This window comes from Dreissena polymorpha, chromosome 12 (assembly GCF_020536995.1).
Source record: "Dreissena polymorpha isolate Duluth1 chromosome 12, UMN_Dpol_1.0, whole genome shotgun sequence".
NCBI lineage: Eukaryota > Metazoa > Mollusca > Bivalvia > Myida > Dreissenidae > Dreissena > Dreissena polymorpha.
This window is the reverse complement of record NC_068366.1, coordinates 62381043-62406284: the sequence shown is the minus strand read 5'-3', so window position 1 is coordinate 62406284 and position 25242 is coordinate 62381043. Positions and strand designations below refer to the sequence as shown.

The following is a 25242-nucleotide window of genomic DNA, read 5'->3' as shown; positions in this document are numbered from 1 at the left end:
GATAAAGAAAAACAAAAAAAACTGTCCGTTTAACGAACAGAATGCAGCTCACCTTACGAGCATTCAGATTATCATAGCGCTGACGGCACTGAAGTTGTTCGCTATTGCATAATCATAGACGCAACGCATTTTTCAAAATTAGGTTATAGCTTTTTATCTTAAGTTTGAAATAAACACAACCCATTCAAATTTATAAAGAGTGTGTCTTAGAGCACAGGTCGAGATGGGTGTGCACTGTTTATAAACCTATTTATGTTGTAGAGATAACTTAGACGAAATAATAACAGCATGTCCTCTTTTAAACGTTCTGAAAGCAAAGAAAACATGATGAAAATGGTATAATGAGAACCAGATAATATAAAATAAAATTTGCATTCACCATCATATGAAATGACCAGTGTTTGAATATGGAATACCTTCCACACTAAGAATATAATTTCATGATGGAAATTCCCTTTACAAAACTTTGTTGACACTATATACAAATTCAAAATGTACAATAAGACTTTAAATGACCTTTAAACAACACCAGCAGACACGAATGAATACATTCGAATATTTCATAGGCCGATTCGAGAGAAATCCTCCAAACTTTGGCTACATCACTGTGTATGTGCACGGCGTTAAGGATGTAACACTGTTCAGTGTAAGGAATTTCGGACCTCTCTCTGCATGTTCAAACAACATATAGACACAAATTGTGTCCAAGTTACAATTACGCGTTAAAATCCATCTCTCAGAATTTCAGCGTCTGTAATCGGTCACTAAATCGTGAGGGGAAGACATAATTGACTATCGATAAACACAGTTTTGCTTTCAATATCAGAAAACAAAACATTACCGAAATTGTATAGCGACACGATAAGATGGAAATCGTTTCATTATCTAACCACAAATGTTTGCCGTACTCGATGAGCAAGTCTGGAAATCTTTCAGATAAAAATGGCGGCTACGGATTATATTTAAAAATGAAGTATTAAAATTGTTAGTAATTTTGCTTGATGTTAAAAATCTTGTTTAGTAACCATCCTTAAGGAACGGCCATGTCGATGTATATTTTACATAAAATAGAACACAAACATATACGAAAAAGACACGGCACGATCAAATTTGTTGATGTGGATTGTTTCGCCGTATTCAATAATACATGTTTTTCAGTCATGCCACAGCGATCATGTTAACTTCTTACTCTTCCAGTGTGCGCTGGTTTACCAGGATTGAATGCGCAAAATAATGCAAAGAACTGACAACTGTCCTACTAAAGTCAGAGGTATGGGTGAACAGCTGTAGGGAGGATTTCATGATTAATTCCCATACAAGTTATGTGGCCGAACCAGGATTCAAACCTTCGATCCACGGATATGAAGTTTTGCCCTCTTCAAAAGTTGCAAGCAAAACTGGCTGGTCTTGCGTTTATATTATCATAAATGCATACTACTTTCCTATTCAGATGGAATGTACATTTATATATATATAATATATATATATAATGCAATTATTACAGGCTGTTCAACAAATAATAATTTTTATTCACATAAACAAAAGATGTGCATTTATTCAATATAAATTTTGTCAAGGCAATGCAACAATTAAACAAATAGACATTAAATAACCGATGCATGAACAAAGACGTGTATTATAAACTACAACGTACATACCTTTAAAGGTTAGGTATCAATACAGTGCAGTTGGAATTTTGTGAAATATTTGTCATGGGCCAAAAAAAGACATGGATTTTATTTAGTGTTGTATTGTTTGTGATGAGAATTTTAGTTACAAAATACAGTTTTCCATGACAATGCAAGCTTAACAACTTCGATTCACATTATATTCTTTCACTTAAGATGTTTGTATTCTGCTATTGCCATTGACAATGTGTTAAAATAAATAAGCTAAACATTCTCTGCTTCCCTATACACTAGTCATTTCCCATAAACCGTGTGTCAACAATACTCATCTTTGGCACAACTTTCTTCACTGGGGCCTGTTCAGTTGTGGTATTGCCTGTAGAAGGAACATAGGGATACGACGCTGCATTAGTGTCAGAACTTTCAGGGCCGAATATTGGTGGAGGGGGGACATTAAAATTTGGAAAATTGGTAATAGGTTGAGGAAAATTATTAGAACTTTGGGATGCAGCCGAAAATGTGGCGAAAGGCCCTTGAGTCAGGGAAAATGCTTGGGAATCTGATGAACCTGAGGGGAAAGCTAATGGTGGTGGTGGGAATGAGAAGTTGGGAGCGCCAGTGGGAAAGTAATTAGATGGCATTGTGGTATATCCTTGTGGTTGAAAGCTGGTATTGACATGTGGTGGTGCATAAATATTGACTGGAGGTGGTACATGTACATTAATTGGCAGTGGTGCATACATATTGCCTGGGGGTGGATCGGTGAACATGGGAAGGATGCCTGGGGCAGATGTGACTGAAGTTGTATGAGTGGCCTCATCATACAGACCCATGGTTGCAATTGGGGCTACAACCACCTGACTGGAATTAGAAATATTCTTGTACATTTTATATTCTGCCTTCTCAAGCTCAAGTTGTTGTTGTTGCTCATTACTTATCTCCTGATTATTTTTTGACTCCTTGTTTTCCATTGAAGTCCTCAAAATATTAAGCTGTTCACCAACCATTTTCTCCACATGACCTTTATCTTGGTCATTATCACCACTGTCAGTCGATATCATTGTGTCTTTCAGTGAAGGGCTTTCAGTATTGATTTGATTCTTTCCCTCAATATCAGCCAGAGACCGCCCGCCAGTCTGGTTTCCGTGGTTACCATAGTAGAATGATGGTGGGGCAAATTCGTTCTCCCTCTCAGCCCTCTGTTTTTCCAGCCATGCTCTCTCCGATTGCTCCATTGACACTGCAGGAAAAAACAACAATATAATGTTTTTTTATAATATTAATAAAAAATCTAGCCTTCATTCAAAGACAATGTTTGGAATAGCAGTATAATTGCAGTGCGGCAAGTAACAGATCTGAAGTTTTTCATTTCTATAATGTTGTCTAATGATACATGGATGGAAATGATGCTTAACTATTTTTCTTTTACAAAATACTGTAAAATCATTTATATTCCTCGGCATGACTTTCCGTGTTTAAAAAAGAGAGACTTTTTGGCAGACACGTAAATACAAGGATTGTCTGTCTTTTTCTGAAGTGTTTGTGTTAAATTTGTGGATTGTCAACCTACAAAATTAACAAAAATGATTGTCCCACAAACATTTATGATTTTGACAGTAAGCAGTATTCAAAGACACGGGGTTGGGAATACAGCTGTCTCTCATTGTTGAATATATAATCTACAAATAAGACAGGGATGGAAAAGCTGCACTGACCTTGTTTTCCCCGATCCCACTCTCTGGTGGAAGGGGTGTTAGTTCTCCAGCTGTCATCACGGGTGAGAAGCTGTGGCTCCTTCACTTCCTCTGAAACAAGGGGGCCAATCTCTCCCTCCTCATCCTCTTCAACTAGTTCTTGTAAAAAATATATAAATCATTATTGAGACATCTGCCTTGTAAAACAACTAATAGAAAAGTAAACATGTTTTCTACATGTAACATGTAATTCCACTGGTATTAATTTTAAATATATGCATGTTGATATTGAATGCATAAATGCATTAAGCTTTAAACATGTTGATGCAGAAAAAGTGACAATCAGTCAGCCACAACTCATACCTTTTTTAATTTAACAGTACAGATTGTATTGCATTTTTTTTATTTTCCAGATCCAATAAAATGTATTACACGCTCAAAAAGTTGAGTTGGATATATTTTACTCAATTAAAGATCTACACAATGCCCTTGTTTACAAATAAGCAATAAAAGAAATGCTGGCACACAAATATGCACTAACAAGCACACACAGTGAACCAAATAAATCAGTTTTCAAGACAAGTCCAAGACTCAGAGGCCAAGGAAACAACACATACCTTCCTCCTCTGGCAGTCCTAGTTTTTCCCTCTTCCTCTGCTTCACCTTGGCCAGTCTTGCTGCCAGGGCTGCCTTTCGCTTCTCCTTCACTCTATCACTCTTGCTGCGCTCGGATTTCGTCTACAAGATCATTATTGCAACATCTTGATTTGAGTGCAAGGATGGATCTTAATTGCAAACAAGGCCCATATTCACCTACCTATTCTTAGACTTAATAATTAAAAATAGACTAGAACCAAGAAAATATGACAAGCGTTTGAATATATATCGATACCGAACAAAATGCTGCTTTACATTAAGGTGAGGTGTTTATAACCAAGTTTGACTCAAAATTTAAGCAAATCTTGAATATTCCAGTTCAAAGAATATTCCTTAATCTTAGACTGAAGTCTATTCATTGTTTAGTTTATACAAACCCTGAGTTCAAGTGCTGATTTGACCTAATGGACATGTCTTTTACTTGGCCTAGATGTGGTCAATACAAACATTAAGACTTGTTTTCACAGCAGGTTACAAACAAGAGCTCTGTTTGTGAAACACAATGCCCCTTACTGCACCACTTTTAAACCATATATTTGAACTTTGACCTCGAAGGATGACCTTGACCTTAATGACCTTTCACCACTCAAAATGTGCAGCTCCATGAGATACACATGCATGCCAAAGTTGCTATCTTCAATATTGCAAAAGTTATGACCAAGGTTAAAGTTTTGGAACAGAATGACAGACAGACAGGCCAAAACCAATAAACCTCCCATCATTCGATCCGGGGGGCATAATTAGGCATTTAGATTAAAAATAATGCCCATTAAAGTTGTCATATTGTAATTGAAATCTGCTTCTTTTGTTAATTTGATATACATTATAATTGACATGTTTATAATTAAGGATACACTTTAATTAAATTAACAAGGAACATAATTAACTAATCATTTATTTAGCAGGGCTAGGAATTTACAGACATTTGTACTCACAAAATATTGCAAGTGGCTTTTCAATCAACTTGACAAAAGGCAAAACTTACTGAAGAAATTATCTTCATATAATGTTAAAAAAAAATTCCCACTGTTTAACATGCAACAATTACTCGATTTACAATCTGGTTCATTTAACTATTTTAAGAAAGTGTGTTGCATTAAACTGTATGTTGAAATTATATACTGAACATTACATATGAGTCTCATTATAGGAAAACAGGGCTTAAAGCGTGTGCAAAATATGTCTGCACAGGTTAACCTGGGACGACACTTTTCGCTTTAATGACATTATTTGTTTGAAGGAAGTCTCAGCTTAGCAAAAAATCTGGTTTAGACAGAGAGTGTTCTCCCAGTTTAGCCTTTGCAGACTGCACAGGCTAATCTGAGACAACACTCTACGCACATGCATTAAGCCCCGTTTTCCTATACAGTTATTAATTATTTTCAAACCTGTTCTCTGAGATTCTGCAGCTGCTCCATTTGTGCCTGTCTGACTTGCTCCTCTGCATTGAACTGATAGAAACCCACACCGTGTGTTCGCACCTCTACAAGGATGGATGAATACATGTCATAATACACTCATAGATACAGAGCTTACGCTGCCATTGGCCAAATCCAAGAACAGATTTTTTAAGACATCAACGTACACTTGGTGTTGACTAATAAAATAGGATAAATCATCAAAAAATTTATGAATTCACACAAAAAATGGTCACTTTTACTAATTAAAATTTTGAGCAAAGGGAGCCTGGACGGTGCTAGATAAGATAAAACCCTTGGCGTTTTAGTGCCAATGTAAATATGTCATTTGTGACACGCATCATGGGAAAATGGGTCTTATGCCATATGCATCCAGTGTAGATCCAGCCCAGCCTGCACAATCGCACAGTCTGGTCTGGAGCTATGCTGTCCACTATGAAAGTAAGGCAAGGTTTCATTGTCTCATTATCACTCAAAGTAGCTCTTGATCACACTGGATAGATGTCAAGTAAGCTGTAGTTATTTATGGGAAAAAAACATCGCAAACAAAAACCAAAGTACAGAATAAAAATAATGTGTGATTTTCTGATTCATATGTCACTCTTAAGACTGAAATCAGAAGTAAGCAAACAAGATGGCCTGCCATTATGTCTGACGTCAGCGTAGTGGATCGGTCCCTGCTTCTCCTGTTCCATTTGAGTCAGCTCTGCTTGTTCCCAGCGTTGACGCTCCAGTTCTCCCGCCATGTCGTCAGACAGCAGATGTGGTGTTGATAACGTGTCCCTGTCCCTGAAATAGAGAAATGCATTTGGATAAATTATTGAATTATTATATTAGTCCAGAAGCTAGAATTTCAATTTTTTACCAATAAATTGGGTTGCCTTTCATTTACTTAGCAAAGCAAGGTTTGCATATGAGCTTCATACATTACAAGAACTCCATCTTTACCGAAGTTATTGATGAGAAACAATATTTTCTATTGAATTGTATTGAAAAAATGACAAAGACGGCACTGGCTCCAATTACAATCTCACTCAAGATCTGCATATAAGCTCCCTTAAAACTAAATTAAGGCACAATTACTACCTCATAACTAAATTATTGAGTAGAAACTGTTTGTTCTATGTTTAGTCACAGTCATCTTGATCCCACTTGCCCTAAATGCAATAATCCAAACATAGGTCTACCTGTAAGGTTCCAACACAAAAATTACAGAAAAAAACACATCCGAACTTAAGTTATTGAGTTGAGACTGGCTTTCTATTTTTAATAACAGCGACCTTGACCCCACTGAACACAAATGCAATAAGTAGCTAGGCGACCATGTAGCCTACATAAACATAAACTTTCAGCACAATATTACCCTATCAAATGATGGTACTGAGCACAAACTGTGTATCTATTTTGTGCATCAGAGACCTTTACCTTGACCCAACTGGCCCCAAATGCTACATCTTTGCTAGGTCTCAATGTCTTGTAACTTTAACCTGAATTTCAACTTCACACAAACCTTGACTTGTCTGTTATTTAGTTTTATTTCAATATCTTTGGTAGACAAGGAGTTGTTGCATGCCAACATTAACCTGAATTAGTAAAAACAAAAAGGGGGCATAATACTGCTTAATTGCAGGTCTTTTTGATTCACCAAAGTTGACCATACCTTAGCCTTTGAAAATCATTCATTCCCTGCTTCACTTTCTCTTCCTTATCCCTAAAAAATAATAACAATTACATTTATGATAGAACCTTCATTGTTTTCAAACTATCCTTCATTTTGGTCTCTTTTATTTTAGAAATAACAGAAATTTGGTAAGAACAGTGTCTCAAACAAGTACATTATAATCAATTTTATAAATTCTTGGTCGTATATAAGTAGCTGATAAGCATTTTTTCTCTCACAGCACAAACAACCAAATAAAAATATGGGTTCATTTACACAACAAAACTTAAGAATGTTTAACAAAATACCTGAGACCTAAAAGAGCTAAAGTAATCTGAGTAAAAAGCAATGAACAAGAATTGTACTACAGACATAATATTAAATGATAAATGCCATCTCTTGGCATTTTATTCAATTGGCCTAAACTGTTTTCAAGTTTCATGAAGATTGGGCAAAAAAGTGAATTCGAGAGAGTTCACAAAAATTCATTACAGCAATATATGAAACATTGCCCAGCTCTCACTGGCAGCCATTCTTTTAAATGGACCAGAACCATTTTCTGATCTGACTGAAATATCAATACATGTAGCACAAATGTTCTGAGCAAGTTTCATGATGATTGGGCCTAAAATGTAATCATCACATGTAAAAATTCACAAGATTTCATAATCGCCATATAAGGAAACACTTTTTCAACAGACTGCAACCAGTTTTGAACTGGGACAAGATATCATTACAACTAATTTTCTGAATGAGAAAGTTTCATGATGCTCAGGCCAAAAATGTGACTTCTAAAGTGTTCACAAGGTTTCAAAATAACTACTTAACAAGACTATTGTCAAGTAATTTAAGTCCCCTACCGGCTCCACCATTGTCAGAAATTCCACCATTTTCAGATTTTATATATATATATATTTGTTGCCATAGAAACCAGAATTTTTGACATATGAACAAAATTAAATGACGTGCATAATGTCCATTTTGCCATCTATCCATGTTTCAAGTTTCATGCAAAAATATTAAGAACTTTAAAAGTTATCGCAGGATCCAGAAAACCACCATTTCAGCAGTATTTCTAGTCTATTTGTTGCCATAGCAACCATAAATTTTGACGTAGGAATGAAATGAAATGACGTGCATAATGTCCATATATCCATGTTCCAAGTTTCATGAAAAAATAATAAGAACTTTTAAAGTAATCGCAGGATCCAGAAATGTGTGACAGACAGACAGACAGACAGACAGACTGACTGACAGACGGAGTGCAAACCATAAGTCCCCTCTGGTGAAACCGGTAGGGGACTAATAAAACTGCTTCCCTAACTGGCAGCAATTTTCTTCAGTGGAATGGAACAATTATCAAACTCATCAAAGTTATCTCTAGAGCGCCAATGATCTTTGCTAATTTCATGATAACTGGGTGAAAAATGTGACTTCTAGAGTGTTAACAAGGTTTGACTCAATAAGGAAAATTTGCCACCCCTACCCCCACCCCCGGATGGCCATGTTTTACAATGGACCAGCACCATTGTCAAACTTAACTGAGATATCACTAGAATAAATGTTTTTAGCATGTTTTATGAATATTGGGAAATACTGGAGTGTTAAAAAGCTTTTTATTTAATTTGAAATAGTGATTTAGATTTTGATCCCATGGGACCCAGTTTCGAATTTTGACAAAAAATTATTTGACAAATGTTCATAATTGGGCAATAAATGAGATCTCTAGATTGTTAAATGTTGATAATCCACAACAAACAGTGGAAGACAAATGACGGACCAAAAGATGATCACAAAAGCTCACCATGAGCGCGCTGTTTACAGCGGAGCTAAAAAAACAAACGCAGTGTATTTTAATCTATAAAAATATTAAGAACTGTAAATAACCTAGAGAACTTAAAAAATGCAAAAAGTCAGCTTTTTTTCTGGAAAAATAAAATAATCTGAACAGAGATGTGTTTATCCAGTTTACACTTGATAAGTTGAAATAAACATATATGAACACTTTCCTTTTCTTAAAATTTAATGATTAGGCCTACCTTTGTCTGCCCTGCAAAAGTGTGTCCCTCTCCTTAACAGTTGGAAGGTCTTGCTTCAGGCATCTCCGAGTCCTGCCATAAGCATCCACATAGTCCACCCTGCCAAGGGAATTAGAGATATTCTATAAACATAATGTAGTCTACCCTGCCAAGGGAATTAGAGATATTGTATAAACATAATGGAGTCTACCCTGCCAAGGGAATTAGAGATATTGTATAAACATAATGTAGTCTACCCTGCCAAGGGAATTAGAGATACTGTATAAACATCATGTGGTCTAACATTGTAAGCAAAAAAATCTAAAATAATTCCAAAACAATAGGACAAAGAAGTTCACAAATTCTTAACAAAACCAGAGAGAGAGACTTGATAATTTAAACCTTCCATCTTAAATCTGTTCCCAAGTTACTAATACGTCTCTAAATTGTTGCATTCTTGTATTGAATTTACTACTTCACATCTATATTAGATTGGCAACAAAATGAGCCTTGCTCTGGGAAAACAAGGTTTAATACATGTGCATAAAGTGTCATCCCATATAGCCTGTGAAGTTTGATAAGGCTAATCAGGGATGGCACTTTCCGCCCAAACTTGATTTTCGCTAAGAAGATTCTTCTTTAAAATACAAAAAATATACCATAGAAGCAGACTTTACATGCTTATCAGGGAAAAAACGTTTTTCAGAGCGTGGCTCAATGGCTCATACATTAAAAGTAAAAGGAATAATCGAGCTGGACTACACACCATTCTTCATCCTCATTCTGCGGTGCAGGCACAGGGATCTCCTGAAGTCTGCGCTCTTCTTCTTCCTCTAGCCTTTCTCGCTCCACACGCTCCTTCTCGCGCCTCTGTGCCTCATCATCCAGCACTTTTTTCTGGAAGTCCACCAGGAACAGACCACTGCCATCCTCATCTGACATAAATAGGTCTTTGCACAACTCTTATAAGTATTAAATAGGAATTACAAGAGGGCACTTATGGCCCAAAAGCGCTGGCCAGAGTTTAAAGTACACCTTTTAAGGAAGACTTGACCTAGTTATTTGGGTTTCAGACAAACATTGACCCACATTAAAAATAAGCCTATACATACTCAAGATAAATTTCCTGAAAATATTGAATCATGATTGAGTCATGATGTGGCCTCTAGATTGTGAAAAAGGTATTACTAAGATTTTACCTGGTGACATAGATTGTGAACACATGTGACCTAAATCCATCCCTAGCCTAATTATGCAAAAATATACACTTTGACTAAGTTTCATCAAGATTGAGTCATCAATGTGGCATATAAAGAGGTAACAAGGTTTTTCTAAATATTTGACCTTTGACCTTGTGACCTATTTTTGGATTCACATTTCCCAGATTTAAACATGGCAAAGATATTGTTAAGATAAACATTCTGACCACGTTTCTTAAAGATTGGAAAGCAAAACTATGTGCCATCAACATCAGAATCAAACATGTTAGTAAGTTATCTTTTAAACTAATATGGTACATAACAATACATAGATACAGATATAGCAAGTCACAATGCCAAGGACAATTGTAATACATGAACATTTAATACAAATAAACAATTCTGACTGAAAACAATCACTGTAAAATAAAGAAAACATGTGATTGTTGAAAAATATCAGTAGCTATATATTAAATGGACTTACAAATAATAATTGTATCAAATCTATCAAATTAAAAACAAAATAATAACAGCATTGCTCCAAATTTGTTTAGAAAAAGTTTTGAGACAGGCTAATATCTGTAGATTATATACATGTAATATGCAGTGACATTTCTGAAATTGTTAATAAAAATATCTAACCATCAAATGTATAACTACCAACTTATACTTCGCTCTCAATATAAAATATGTCATTAAATATGGCAAAAGGATTAGTGAGGATTACATAATTAAATAAATAATAAATAATCAATTAATGCGCAGTCTGGTAAGAAGCTATGCTGTCTGCTATAAAGTCATGCAAGTTTCCATGGTCCCATTAGCTAACAGGATAGATGCCTGGATGCACAGCCTGGCCGCATATGACATAAGACCTATTGTCACATGATATGGCTCATTCATGATTTCCTGGGGAATCCCTTGTTTAAATACCTGGTAGTTCCACTCCACTAGAAATCTTCTCATACAATTTTGCTTTGCTCTCAAGGCTTTTCCTAAAATAAATATATGCCATTCAGATATAGGCAGAAAATTCAAATATTCATCTATTTTTTCCTATTTGAAATACTGATTACTGACTTGCAATCAGTGAATACAACATGTCACTTTAATGTATGAAATACCTATAAGTTTGTGTAATTACTTGGTTGTAAATTGACTTACATTTAAAAGAAAGCAATCAGTGTTAAACTAACTGTATGCTAGTTCATATTTGAAGGTCTCCAGGAAAAACTGGACTTCATGCAAGCAGCATGTGTGTAAAGTGTTGACCTTGATTTGCCTCTACAGTTGAATTTTATGGACACTTTCTGCTGTTATAGAATTTTTCATTTCAAGGAAGTCTCTTTTAAACAAAACTGCTCTCTAGGCCAAAATAGTTGTCCATTTTTAGCCTAAGCAGACTTATCAGGGAGGATACTTTACGCACAAGCCTTAGGCAAGATTGTCCACGGTACTGGCTTATTTTACATGTATGTTAACACAAAATGCTACTTATTAAATGTGATCAGTATGAACAAAGTTCTTAAATGTATAGCTTGGCTGACACATTATCAATAAAAATTATTACTATTAATCGAATTATTTAAGATAAAGTGTTCCGTGGTCGAAGACATATGCCCCTCCAAACAGGGCTTTGAACTTGTGACCCCAATTTCAATAGGGGTCATCTACTTCCAAGGCCAATGAGCATGTGAAGTTTCAAGCCAATCGGTCAATACATTGATGAGTTATTGATAGGAAACAATTCCCACACTTATCATGACAGTGACCTTGCCCTTTGATCTAGTGACCCCAATTTTGATAGGGGTCATCTACTGTCCAAGGCTTATGTGCATGGGAAATATCAAGCCAATCTGTCAATTCGTTGACAAGTTATTGATCAAAAACGTGTTTCCCACTTATTGTGCCAGTGACCATGACCTTTGACCTAGTAATCCCAATTTGTATAGGGGTCATCTACTGTCCAACGCCAATGTACATGAGAAGTATCAAGCCAATCTGTGAACCAGTTGACGAGTTATTGATTGGAAATAATTTAACACTTTGTGTGCAACAGTTACCTTGACCATTAACCTACTGACCCCAATTTCAAAAGTGGTCATCTACTGTCCAAGGTCAATACACATGTGAAGTATCAAGCCAATCGCTGAATCATTTGACGAGTCATTGATGGGAAACGATTTCACTCTAGTGTGTAACAGTGACCTTGACCTTTAACCTAGTGACCCCAATTTCAATAGGGGTCATCTACTGTCATCTACTGTCCAAGGCCAATCCACATACGAAGAATCAAGCCAATTGGTGAATCAGTTAAAGAGTTATTGATCGGAAACCATTGTACTCTTATTGCGTATCAGTGACCTTGACCTTTGACCTAGTTAACCCAATTTTTATAGGGGTCATCTAATGTCCAGGGCCAATGCACATGTGAAGTATCAAGCCATTCGGGCAATTGGTTGAAAAGTTATTGATAGGAAACGATTTTCACACTTGAAAGATACCTTCACCTTTGACCTAATGACCCCAATTTCAATAGGGGTCATCTACAGCCCAGTGCCAATGCACATGTGGATTTTCAAGCCAATTGGTCAATTTGTTGACAGTTTATGAACAGAAACTATTTTCACACTTAGTGTGATAGTGACCTTGACCTTTGACATAGTGAACCCAATTTCAATAGGGGTTATCTACTGTCCAAGGCTAATGCACATGTTAAGTACAATTTATCAAGCCAATTGGTCAATTCATTGACGAGTTATTGATTGGAAACAATTTTCACACTTAGTGTGTAAGTGACCTCGACCTTTGACTTAGTGACCCCAATTTCAATAGGGGCCATCTACTGTCCAACGCAAATGCACGTGTGAAGTATCAAGCAAATTGGTCAATTTGTTGACGAGTTATTGATTGGAAACGAACTGGTTTACCAACATTCAGACTGGTCTAACGACAGGTCTACCGACATTCAGACTGGTCTACCAACAGACAGCCAGCAAAACAATATAAAGAGGGGCATGATAAGATGAGCTACACTTAGGAACATTTCACCACTACTTTTTATAACAAAGTTCAGCTCTGCTATTTCTGATTTGGAACTTGGCAAAAACACTACTTTAAGCTCTGTTTGTAAACTTACTTTGATCTAAGAAAGACATCTTCCTCCTCTTGTTTAGCTTCAAAGTCTTTCTCTGCCCTCTCGGATACTCCAACATTTTTCTTGCTAAACAGGCTCGGTTTCTGTGAAAAATGAAATAATGACTGATTTTGTGATAACATTTTCCTAGAAAATTCAAAATACATTTTATACCAGTTAACGGTTAAAAAAAAATACCAGAAACTAAGAAGCAAGAACAATTATGACAATTATTAATAACAATACTGATACAATAAATGAAATATGTTTATTAACTTTGTAGATCTAGCTTAGTGGACAAAGAAAATTGAATTCCAGCATTGTAAAATACGCCTCATGTTTATCACAGTATAGAAATGCCTCTGCACTTCTAGGAACCTGGGCAATAAAGCATCAGGCAAGCAGAAAAAAATGTTTAGATTGTTGACTAAATACTAAATTAAACAAGAGGGCCATGATGGCCCTGAATCGCTCACCTGACTAACCAAATTTATACAATCCCAACCCAGTTTTCATCAAGATAAACATTCTGACCAAATTTCATAAAGATTGGATGAAAACTGTGACCTCTAATGTCTACACAAGGTTTTTCTAATATTTGACTTATTGACCTAGTTTTTGACCCAAGGTTACCCAAATACAATCCCAACCCAGATTTCATCAAGACAAACATTCTGACCAAATTTCATGAAGATTGAATTAAAACTGTGACTTCTATTGTCTACACAAGGTTTTTCTATGATTTGACCTAGTGACCTAGTTTTTGACCCAAGATGACCCAAATACAATCCCAACCCAGATTTCATCAAGATAAACATTTTGACCAAATTTCATAAAGATTGGATGAAAACTGCGACCTCTATTGTCTATACAAGGTTTTTCTATTATTTCACCTAGTGACCTAGTTTTTGACCTAGTGACCTAGTTTTTGACCCCAGATGACCCAAATACAATCCCAACCCAGATTTCACCAAGATAAACATTCTGACCAAATTTCATAAAGATTGGATAAAAACTGTGACCTCTACTGTCTACACAAACAAATTGTTGAAGATTTTTCTATCATTTGACCTACCGACCTAGTTTTTGACCTCAGATGACCCAAATACAATCCCAACCAAGATTTCATCAAGATAAACATTCTGACCAAATTTCATAAAGATTGGATGAAAACTGTGACCTCTACTGTCTACACAAACAAATTGTTGACGGACGCACGCACGCACGCACACACGCACGCACACACAACAGACGCCAGACATCACACGGTCACATTAGCTCACCATGTCACTTCGTGACAGGTGAGCTAAAAAACTGTCAAGCGATTATAATTTGAAGTTAGTCCACGGTTAATAATTATATTGGTATTATTATGAAGGGCATGAGCTTACACTCATTTTTCTTTTGATGATTTTACAGCCGTTATTTGGTCATAATCCCAACCCCAACAACTATGTCTTTTTCCATATTTTCCATACCTATCTCCATAACTCCCAATTGATGATTTTACCTTTACATGATTGGAAAAGGAGCAGTTTAAGCTTAGAAACAAGACATATGGCAATGCTTTCCAGGCTTTCAACTCTCAGAAATTAATTAAAATATTTGTGCAAATCCAAGCTAGGTCTGAAAGTAAGCTACCAATTCATGCACTTTCATCTTTCTACATTCTTCATTGATCATAACACTCATTATGCCTTATAATAAAAAAAATAATACCACCATCCAAACTCAAGTAAGAATCGACGGAATGTTATATATGATAATATATTTACTGCTGGTATAAATTTATCTGCACAAAAGTCTGAATTTAGAGGTGTTAATGCATTGACATTTAAAATGAATATTTTATGGGGAAAAAAAGCTAAGCTACAGCACAAAACACAAACAAATGTAGTGGAGAAGACACACAAGTACACAACAAATACACACACACAAAAACTAACAAAACTGGGGTCGCTGCCTTGGAAAGATCTATGCAAAGAATTGAGGATATAAATCTCTTTTAAGGAGCTCTTAACCTCACACTTGACTCAAAATTATTCACTTAACATTGAAGTTTTACGAACAAGGGCTGTTTGTAAAACATGCATGCCCCCCATATGGGCTATAAGTTGTAGTAGCAGCCATTGTGTAAATACGTTTTTGGTGGTGGTGGTGGTGGTGGTGGTGGTGGTGGTGGTGGTGGTGGTGGTGGTGGTGGCGGCGGCGGTGGTGGTGGTGGTGGTGGTGGTGGTGGTGGTGGTGTAGTTGTAGTAGTAGTAGTAGTAGTAGTAGTAGTAGTAGTAGTAGTAGAAGTAGTAGTAGTAGTAGTAGTAGTAGTAGTAGTAGTAGTAGTAGTAGTAGTAGTAGTAGTAGTAGTAGTAGTAGTAGTAGTAGTAGTAGTAGTAGTAGTGGTGGCAGCAGTAGTAGTAGTAGTAGTAGTAATAGTATGCATGACAAAAATGCAGTTAGCCTTACATTTGGTAAAATTTAAATATATTACAAGGGAGGCAAATGCTGTAACAATAAATTTAAACTTATTGCATTTGTTTCCCCTGTATATAAGAAAGATATAATAGTGTATTACCTCCCCTGTCCTGCTTATATTTATAGTAGTCAACAAAATTAAACATTAACACAATATTTAATATACAAAATATACAAAAAATCTCATATTCTGATAATATTTTTACTGATCCACTGTATTTTACTAAAAGGATGATGTTTCATTGGACTGATAATTATAGATTTAGGATTACAGACCAGTTGCTTCAGTAATATTGTTCAGAGTGTGCCCTGTTGGCCGCGTATGCATTCTTGAGTTATCATTCAAAAACCATTTTACTATTTCGAGTCACCGTGACCTTGACCTTTGACCTAGTGACCTCAAAATCAATAGGGGTCATCTGCGAGTCATGATCAATGTACCTATGAAGTTTCATGATCCTAGGCCCAAGCGTTCTTGAGTTATCGTCTGACAACCACCTGGTGGACAGACCGACCGACCGACTAACAGACCGACATGAGCAAAGCAATATACCCCCTCTTCTTCGAAGGGGGGCATAAAAATTAAACTCATAGCATCACGATACTTATAATGGACACAAGGACCTGCAGTTTCGGAAATAATACTGTACCTCAGCCTTTTTTATTGCAAATGTCTGAGGTCTTACGTCTTTTGGATGGGCTGTAGTAATGAGTAACAGTTCTAGTACTTGGCAATTTATCTGGATGAGATCTTACCCTCAACGAAGATTCGAACAAGAAAAGAGCTTAAGCACTGTTTTCATAAGGAATCAAACAAATAAAATGTGAATGTTGGCAGCATTCACAAAATATTACCTTATTTGAGACTGTGTGTTTTCCTTTGATTGCACCTGTTTCTAGATTTTGAAGTTTCTGCTGTTTAAATTCTTCTTGTTTTCTAAACAGCTCAGCTTTTAAATCCAACAACTGAAAATACAGCATTCAGTGAAATAAAATAAGCAGAATAACAATCATGCAACATTCATAGTTTGCTGAATTTGTTAACAGTGTTTTTTCACCATTTTGGGAGTGGGGCTGGGTCCCTTTGGACTAAGAGAGGACATTTTTACCCTTTGCAATTGTAGACTTAGAGTATCAATGACATAAATTTGCAAAAAAAGACACTGCAGTACTTTCATATTTTACACAGTAAAAACACACCAGAAAAAGTCATTTGACATGTGCGTCTGTTGGGATTTCGTAATGTTGGCATATAACGCGCCATTTGTTACCTGACGTTCACGCACGCTTTCCCGTCGTGACGTCATGCTCGTTATATTTTGTTGATATTATGCATTGCAAGTAAGGTTTAACCTGGATTTCGCTCCTTATATTATTTTCTATCACAACGCGTATTCCGCCAACATATTTTGGTGCCGTGACGAAAACCATGACGAAAAACAACGATCTAGAAAAGCAACTGAGCCAGGATCTTGGTTTAAAGAAAATCATTGAGCGATTTATTGAAAAAATGGCAGAAGCAAAAGAAGAAGATGACATGTTAGTTTTTGTTACAATACGAGACTTCTGTCGAAGCTCTACAGAACAAAGTATGCAGTCTTCAGAGTCTAAACGAGAAGATTCTTTCGCTTACCGACGCCAAATGTACACCGGACGAGATGCTGGAATCCGAAGAGTACACATTCAACCTAGAAGTCAAACTGCGCAAATTCCGGCAATAGTGCACGGTGTAGTCGGGCTGCTTCCTGTTTTGATAAGCTCCCGAGGAGGGGACAACGTTGTTAACGGGTCGCGGGAGAATATTAGGCAGTTTTAAGCTGTTCGATGAATTTTCGTTTCTGGACTGCTTTTCTTGTGGTTGTGCTGCACATCTGTGTGTTGGTATAACTTCAGCGTCTTTGCTGGTAGATTATTGGAGTACATATTGCCGGAATTTGCGCAGTTTGACTTCTAGGTCGAATGTGTACTCTTCGGATTCGAGCATCTTGTCGGGTGACGGGAAAGCATGCTTGAAATAAAAGTCACAGTTATTTTCAAGCAGTTTCTAATTTTAATTCTCAATATGCACATAATCTATCATTTTGTTGACAAATGATGTTTTCCATCGATTTGGAGTTTTTACTTACAAAAGAAGTGTTGTATACTGGAAGGGAGAGGTGTTTCCTGGCAGATTTGACAAGAAGGTCAAAAAAAATAGTTTATAGACAAAATCCAGAGAGCACTAAAGATCACAGGGTTTGATTAGATTGTATGATACCCTTATATGGAGAGTAGACTAATTTTGATCACTTTGTTTACATGAAATAGAGTATTTTGTTTCACTTACATTACTTCCCTTGAAAATAAATACAGACACAACTAAAATGAGGAAAAAACACGTTTAATTGCATTTTAAAATCTTACTTCAACTGAAATAATCCAAATGCATGCCTATTCCATTCAATTTTTTCGGTCCTCTTCATTCAACTTCCACATAAATTGCAAAGATCATAGCTAGTAGACTGCGCTAGTGTAAACACAACACTTTCATGTATTTGATTTATTTTAAAGAAAATTCTTTTACTTTTTCCGATTCTCAGAAAATGTTGCAAGGAACAATTTGTGCACACACATCACAAATAGGTGACATGACAATATACACATGTTCAGTGTGTATACCCCGTCCTAATTGGATGCTTATTTCATCAAATCTTTTCACAGTAGCATATATGAACACAAACACATTTTAACTTATTGCAACGATTGAGATTTTGCAATTCTTTACTTTTCACTTCTTTACATTGAGCACTTTCACATGTCCATGTTGCTCAAAAGATTTACCACTAAAACAGAAACTTTTTAAAACTTAAATTGTAAAAAGAACTTATGAAAAAGTTAAATTACTGTTTCAGTTTGTATAACTATGTTCAATGAATCGAACTTCAAAGTTTTGTTGGCCAAATGCATATTGAAATCGAGTACTCTTGCTTTTCGGATGTGAGGTTTCGATACCAGGTAAACAACGTGCATAGTGGATGTAATGTGTGAATGGAACTATCGGCTTTGCCTGGTTAAACATGCTGTTAATAAATAATTTTTGCATGAATATAATGGGAAATAAATGAATTTTTTAAAGTAAATTGTTTATTGAGGCATTGTTTGCATAAATTCAGAAAGTCATTCACTTGTTTCCTCAACCGCTAAAACACAGTAATCAGACGATAGAATAAACCTTAGAACATTATAAAGCCTCCCCATCCCCACCAGTTGAACAGATAGACCAAGCATTCTTGGGCGGCGGTAGGTTACATCGCATACTTCATGTGTTTAAGATCAATCGACATGATTGCGATAATCATTTCGCGATCTACGTTAATTCATCGTCCGAAATTCTACTGTCCGGTAACACTACCGTTCGTTATTAGTCAATTTCCGAACATGCAACGAAATAAACATCACATACCGAGGCGGCATTCAGGTCCGGTTTTCTTTCTCCTCCTTTGTGCATGGTAAGTTTGTTCAGGTTTGTTACATTAGTAACAATTTTTAATGTTTTCGTGTTTAAAGAAACTTCTTTCTTGCGAATATTACAAAACATTGACTCTCTCCGTGATCCTTACAATAAATCGTCTGCTGATCCAGAGTATAATTTCGTCCACGAACCGGTACGATGATCGTGTTTGTTTAATAGAATACGGAGTTTGGCCTTAAATAATGTCTTTTCTGTACAGTAAAAATGCCATCAACATTATAACTTTAATTTGTATCTTTCTTTGTTCGTTCTTTTTCAGCCAGCCCAATGCTTGTTTTAGGGTTACGAACAATACTAGTACGAATCGTTCATGGGAGCTTACTCTAACCGTCTGTTGACAGAGACGGAGAATTTGAGAAATTTCCTCTGAAAGGAAATGTTTGCACACATCTTTGGTGCTAGATATGTAAGTTATGCATTATTAATATAAAATCCAGCTCAGAAAATGCATGACAATAGTTATTCAATGAAAAAACTTGTTTATGTCATACAAACCAAAGTTGACCTTGCAAAACAGAAACAATAAGTTTACATTAAATCAAAGCGCTGAAGGCACTGAAGATGTTCGCTATTGCATAATTTAACACGCAATTCATTTTTGAAAATCAATCGCAAGTTTGAAATGAACACACGCCATTCAACTTTGTAAAGTGTTTGTCATAGAGCACGGGTCGAGTTTTGTGTGCACTTTTTATCATCCTTATTATTTCATAGAAATAACTAAGACAAAATAAAAACAACATGCTTTTTGGAAGTTCTGAAAGCATAGAAAGTATGATGAAAATGGTAATGATAACTTAATATAAAGAAAATTTGCAGTCACCATCATATTAAAGGAATATTTTTTTCTAATATCAAATGACTATCTCACCAAGAATATAAATTCATACTGAAAGATCCGTGTACAAAACTTTTGATTTTTGACACCATATACAAATTCAAAATATACAATAATCTTTGTATCTTGTATATGGAGGAATAAAAGTATATAAACATTGCTGTTTATGCTTAAATTGTTTCCCGAGCAGTTCACACGGTGTCAACAACGCTAACATAAACATAGGTATAGAGCACTAATGCGCTTTTAGGCGTAGCTGTTTCAGTTTTCATCTTAGTGACTTTTACATAACGCCAACAGACACGCATAAATATTTTCGAATATTTAATAAGCTGATTCGAGATACAACCTCTGAATTTTTGCTACATCACTGCGTATGTGCTCAATTCAAAGGATGTAGCACTGTTCCGTGTAAGGAATTCCGGACTACTCTCTGTATGCTCAAACGACACAAATTGTGGCCCTGTGTCAATTACGCGTTACAATCCATCTCGCAGAATTTCACTTTCGCCTCCAAGATGAGAAAACAATCATTAGCGAAATAGTATAGTGTCACGATAAGAGAAAATCGTTTAATTATCATACCACAATGTTTGCCGTACTTGGTCAGCACGTCTGGAAATCATTCCTTAATGTGTGGATGGGCTGCCATTATTAACAAGTTTGCTATTTTCAATTCAATTTTGTATCAAAAAGCATTATTCTTAAATGTGGCATTTTCAATTCGCAATGAGATTTGTAATGACCCTCGTCATGCGAAAATGGGTCTTATTCCATATGCGCCCATCATATAAATAGCCCACTCAGCTCTCCCTCCTTCTGGTAAGGAGAAACATAACATATTGAGTGATTTTAAAGCGAACAGCATCGTCTATGGCCTGACTGCGCAAAAGCACATGTTGGGTTTAACAAACGCTTGCCGAAACGCATAAGACCCATTTTCGCATGACGGCGCTATTGACGTGTGATTTAAATGTGTCGAAAGAAATCTGCGTTTAAATCAAATATAAACATACGATATATTTCGATAGTGAAGAAAGATACTCATAACAAGGCATATGAGGACACATATGAAGTGCTCTCCCGTAGTATATATTTTATTTACTCACACTAATGTGTGGTTTGACAATGCTAACACACATTTCATGCGGTGAATATGCAGCTTACAAGTGAAAAACACAACACAATAGTTTAACTTTTGTTTAATTGTATTTAATTATTTAGAAAAATAAATTGCTAACTTTATTTTTAAGTCAGCGTATACGCCGACTACATTTTTAAAAGACATTTATTGTTATAAATATATTTAATATAATATATTAAGTTGTTTTCGGTTTTAGCGATTAAAAAGCATTTTCGAGGTTGCCTATAGTATGCCTGTAGTAATTGATGAACTCATATCCAACTGTCTATGTATTGAGAACTGTGAATATAAACAAGCTTAACATTCTACTAACCTTCTACTATTGCATTCGTATTATTATTATAAATTGTTTGTTAAATTCGGGTTTAGCAATTATGAAACTTTTTTTTGTCTATCGTATCGCTGAAGTTATTGTTGAACTTATGTTCAACGTTTTATAAATTGAGAATATAAATAAGCGTCAACTTTTTCCAGAATCTCTCAATTTACGACCTGTACTACGTCATTGAGTTGTATGCGAGAGCGTAACCTATTGCGTTGTTATAACCCGTAAACTTTCCTTTGTTTATCGACAGGCGCATATATTAATAGCCTCATATCATGAATGCCAAAAACACCCGCGAAAAAGAACCACGTGACCAAATAGGACGCAAAAACCATGCGACTACGACTACGCAATTCCTTTGAAGCCGGAGCCTTGTGAGTGCTATAACGTAAATAATTGACCTCTAACTGAAAAAAGCAAAGGAAACGCAGCACCTAATTGACCTATTCCTTCTATGTGCGAAGGCAGATTGAATTTTACTTATGTATGGTTTGCCTAATATAACACACATTATAATGCGGTAAATATGCGAATAACAAGTAAAAAACACTATAATTAAACTTTTGTTTTGAATTAAGTTATTTAGAAAACAAAATTCCAAACCTTATTTCAAAACAGCAAAACTACATTTTTAGAGAATATTATTGTTATATTTAAATGTTTTTTAACAGTTTCAGCGATAATGAAACATTTTTTATGTTGTCTATCGTATCCCTATACTATTGCGTTATTCTCACACGGACTCCCCTTTGTTTATCGCCAGCCTCAGATTTATGAAAGAGCTGAGCGAAAATACTACGTCACGCACACGCAGCAGAAAGTGGACTACTTTAATCATTCATAAACAATCTCCTCCGCGACACGTGCAATACGATCATTGTTTATTGATTCTTTTCTATAAAACACCGTTCGAAAATATTGAATGTAACACGATATTAATATAATGTTTCCATTTGTGAATACACATAATTGGAGAACTCAAACCTCTGGCATAAATTATACAACTCTTTCTTGCGCGGATACGCAAGCGGGTATTGGGTTAATCATACCTAGGCCGTATCGACCTGAATTTCACATTAAGCACTTTAGACGGTCGCTAAAGCGACCATCTAAAAATCTTTTAAAGAAGCTAATAATTCTAAATGTATACAGAATTGTGTAAATTATACACTATATCTTTTGGATGTTGTTATCAGCTTATCATGAAGGGTCAATTCTGAGTACTGTAATGGATGTTAAATTGCACAATGTTGTTTTAATGCATAGGTGAGAAGCCATGGAAACTTAACGGTATCTGGTGTATTTTGCCTTACGCCAGATGTTGAGTGTTTTCCTGATCAAAAAGATACTCACTGCTGCTTTCAAATAATATAAGTTTATATAACTGAGTTAATACCGCATGTCCCCTTTTACAAACGAATATTTGGGATTTCATACTCTATCTATCTATCTTTGTATACTGCCAACCGCTCTTTCGAGCATTATAGGCAGAGGGACATTATCGAGTCCGTTTCCTGGGAAGAACCAGTACTAGGTGTCTATGGAGGAGTTAATGAGAACGCACCCCGAGTGGGGTTCGAACCCACGAACTCCCGATCGCTAGGCGGACAGCTCATCCACTACACCACCGAGATCTACTCTGTCTGGAGATTATTCACAATCCAAGTAACATGACTCGCCATTGCTTATAGTTTCTTGTAAGGAATGTACCATTATACATCAGACTTTTCTATTGTTTGGATTATTTGTAGGGTTTAATTTAAAAAAAGGTGTAGTCAAATTGAAATTTCCTTTACAAAATTTGCTGTTTAGTAGTGATTGTCTGATTTTGCAAATGGCAGAGTAAGCCCTGCAACTATTCTGCAAACAGATTGATAAAACGCCCAGGAAACTTGATAGTTTTCTTGAAAAAAAAATTACAGGATCAAAATGTATGTTTTTTTAGCAATATAAATATATTTGTATATCATATGATATCTAAAGCTGTCTTCAAGTGGATTTCCAAGAGATTCCTGATGTCATGGGATTTTTTAGAGTAGTCTTTTTATGCCCCCGGTACGGTGGCATATAGCAGTTGAACTGTTCGTTAGTCCATCTGTCTTTCAGTCCGTCCGTCTGTCTTTAACATTTGCAATAACTTTTGCAATATTGAAGATAGCAACTTGATATTTGGCATGCATGTGTATTTCATGGAGCTGCACATTTTGAATGGTGAAAGGTCAAGGTCATCCTTCAAGGTCAAAGGTAAATAAACAAATCCAGGGCTTTTCACCCTTATATAACAGGGGCCGAAATTCGGCCCTTCCCAATTGAAAATAAGGTCATTTTTTCCCAAAATAGATAAAGGAATTTCCCAAATTGTAAAAAAAATATTTTTTTTTGTTTTTTCACTTAGACATATTGGGCATCTCCCAAATTGAAAGCCATGAGCTCTAATATGATTAAGAATGCACCACAATGTGTCTTTTAATACGTCTGCAAAATGAAAAAGACCCTGTTTCAAAAACTTTTTAAAACACGGCCTTCCCAAAATGAGCAGTTATTGCGCATGAAATTCCCAATTTGAAAGGCTAGGGCCTCTTCCCAATTTCCTGATGAAAAGCCTTGAAATCCAAGGGAAGTATTAAGCTTTCAAGGGAGATAATTTCTATTTTATATCATTGGCAGGTAAAGATCATTTTCACAAGAGATGTAATATTTTTTTAAGGGATATATAATATTTTTTAAAAAATCATTCAAAGCGGCGCAGTAGGGGGCATTGTGTTTCTGACAAACACATATTTTGTTAATATTTGTTTTTCTGCATTTTGGTTATGTTTCAATTGCAGTAAATTGTTGTATATTATTTTCATTTTTTTCTTGTTTAGTTGAGAAGTCATGGACATCAGCTGATCAGGCAGTTTTCACAAATTGCCGGATTAAATGTAAGTGAATGCAAATCTAATGTTTTTGAATATGTATATGATTATAACTTTTGCCTGCAAATATAAATTTAGAAAAAAAAATACGAAGATAAAATGATTTGCTTTTAACTGAACTCCAAAATCCTTATACCATTCTCCATTTAAACCATTTACTGTAGTGTGCTGTGAAAAACATGATAAATCATCTCTTATTTGAATGAGCATTTTCATCTGTTGCTTTGTTTTTCAGTTAATTATGTTTGATGAAAATAACGGGATATATATTTTATTTATGGCAAATGTAAGCAACTACAAAATGTGTTCGTTTTGAATCTGTTCCAGGAAGTAGTGATTGCCAGTGCTGTGAGGACGCCGGTGGGGTCTTTCCAAGGCAGCCTGTCTGCTCTGACAGCCCCCCAGTTGGGCAGTGTGGCAATCAAGGCTGCAGTGGAGAGAGCAGGTCAGTGATTGGTTGGAATATATTGACCTTAACTAATCAGATTGAGAGACATGGTCTGTGATTGGTTGGAATATGCTAACCTTACTCAATTAGATTGAAAGAGCAGGTTTGTGATCGGCAGTGAGATGTAATCGTATTTAGGAAGTAGGTCATTGATTGGCAGGAAAATGTACATCTTAACC

General features: G+C 35.8%; 3 protein-coding genes across 10 annotated transcripts in view; 2 read left to right on the top strand and 1 right to left on the bottom strand.

The window, feature by feature from the left end:
• The window catches only part of LOC127853276 (cholinesterase 2-like), a 310270-nt gene that overhangs the window by 74201 nt on the left and 210827 nt on the right, over nucleotides 1–25242 (top strand). The window lies entirely within an intron of this gene.
• On the bottom strand, nucleotides 1509–19477 carry LOC127853274 (coiled-coil domain-containing protein 174-like). Of its 2 annotated transcripts, XM_052387643.1 has the most exons (12): nucleotides 19322–19477; nucleotides 16735–16845; nucleotides 13414–13514; nucleotides 11208–11269; nucleotides 9842–10010; nucleotides 9097–9195; nucleotides 7058–7108; nucleotides 6041–6186; nucleotides 5368–5462; nucleotides 3940–4060; nucleotides 3344–3481; nucleotides 1509–2868 (listed from the first exon to the last, which is right to left on the bottom strand). In XM_052387643.1, exons 1-12 carry the CDS (start codon nucleotides 19454–19456, stop codon nucleotides 1919–1921), a joined length of 2178 nt encoding a protein of 725 aa, XP_052243603.1. In that variant the 5' UTR covers nucleotides 19457–19477; the 3' UTR covers nucleotides 1509–1918. The 2 variants fall into 2 exon arrangements, with proteins under 2 accessions (XP_052243603.1, XP_052243604.1); XM_052387644.1 differs by lacking the exon at nucleotides 7058–7108.
• The window catches only part of LOC127853282 (acetyl-CoA acetyltransferase, mitochondrial-like), a 37118-nt gene continuing 31348 nt past the window's right edge, over nucleotides 19473–25242 (top strand). Inside the window, exons 1-3 of one of the 2 annotated variants that reach the window (XM_052387662.1) lie at nucleotides 19473–19523; nucleotides 24565–24621; nucleotides 24943–25060. Coding sequence is in view for 1 of the 2 variants with exons in the window: in XM_052387661.1 (XP_052243621.1) it covers nucleotides 19767–19796; nucleotides 24565–24621; nucleotides 24943–25060 (205 nt within the window). In the remaining variant the exon portion in view is untranslated. Of the gene's footprint in view, nucleotides 19524–19703; nucleotides 19797–24564; nucleotides 24622–24942; nucleotides 25061–25242 lie in introns of those variants that run through there. The other variant, XM_052387661.1, reaches the window with a different exon arrangement.

Excerpts from the sequence above, each read along its gene's own strand:
- LOC127853274 (XM_052387643.1), bottom strand. The coding sequence starts at position 19,456 with ATGTTTTGTAATATTCGCAAGAAAGAAGTTTCTTTAAACACGAAAACA. Across the intron at positions 11,270-13,413 it reads GATGTCTTTCTTAGATCAAA|GAAAAGCCTTGAGAGCAAAG; the intron begins GTAAGTTTACAA and ends TATTTATTTTAG. Across the intron at positions 7,109-9,096 it reads CTTTTGCAGGGCAGACAAAG|GGATAAGGAAGAGAAAGTGA; the intron begins GTAGGCCTAATC and ends ATTATTTTTTAG.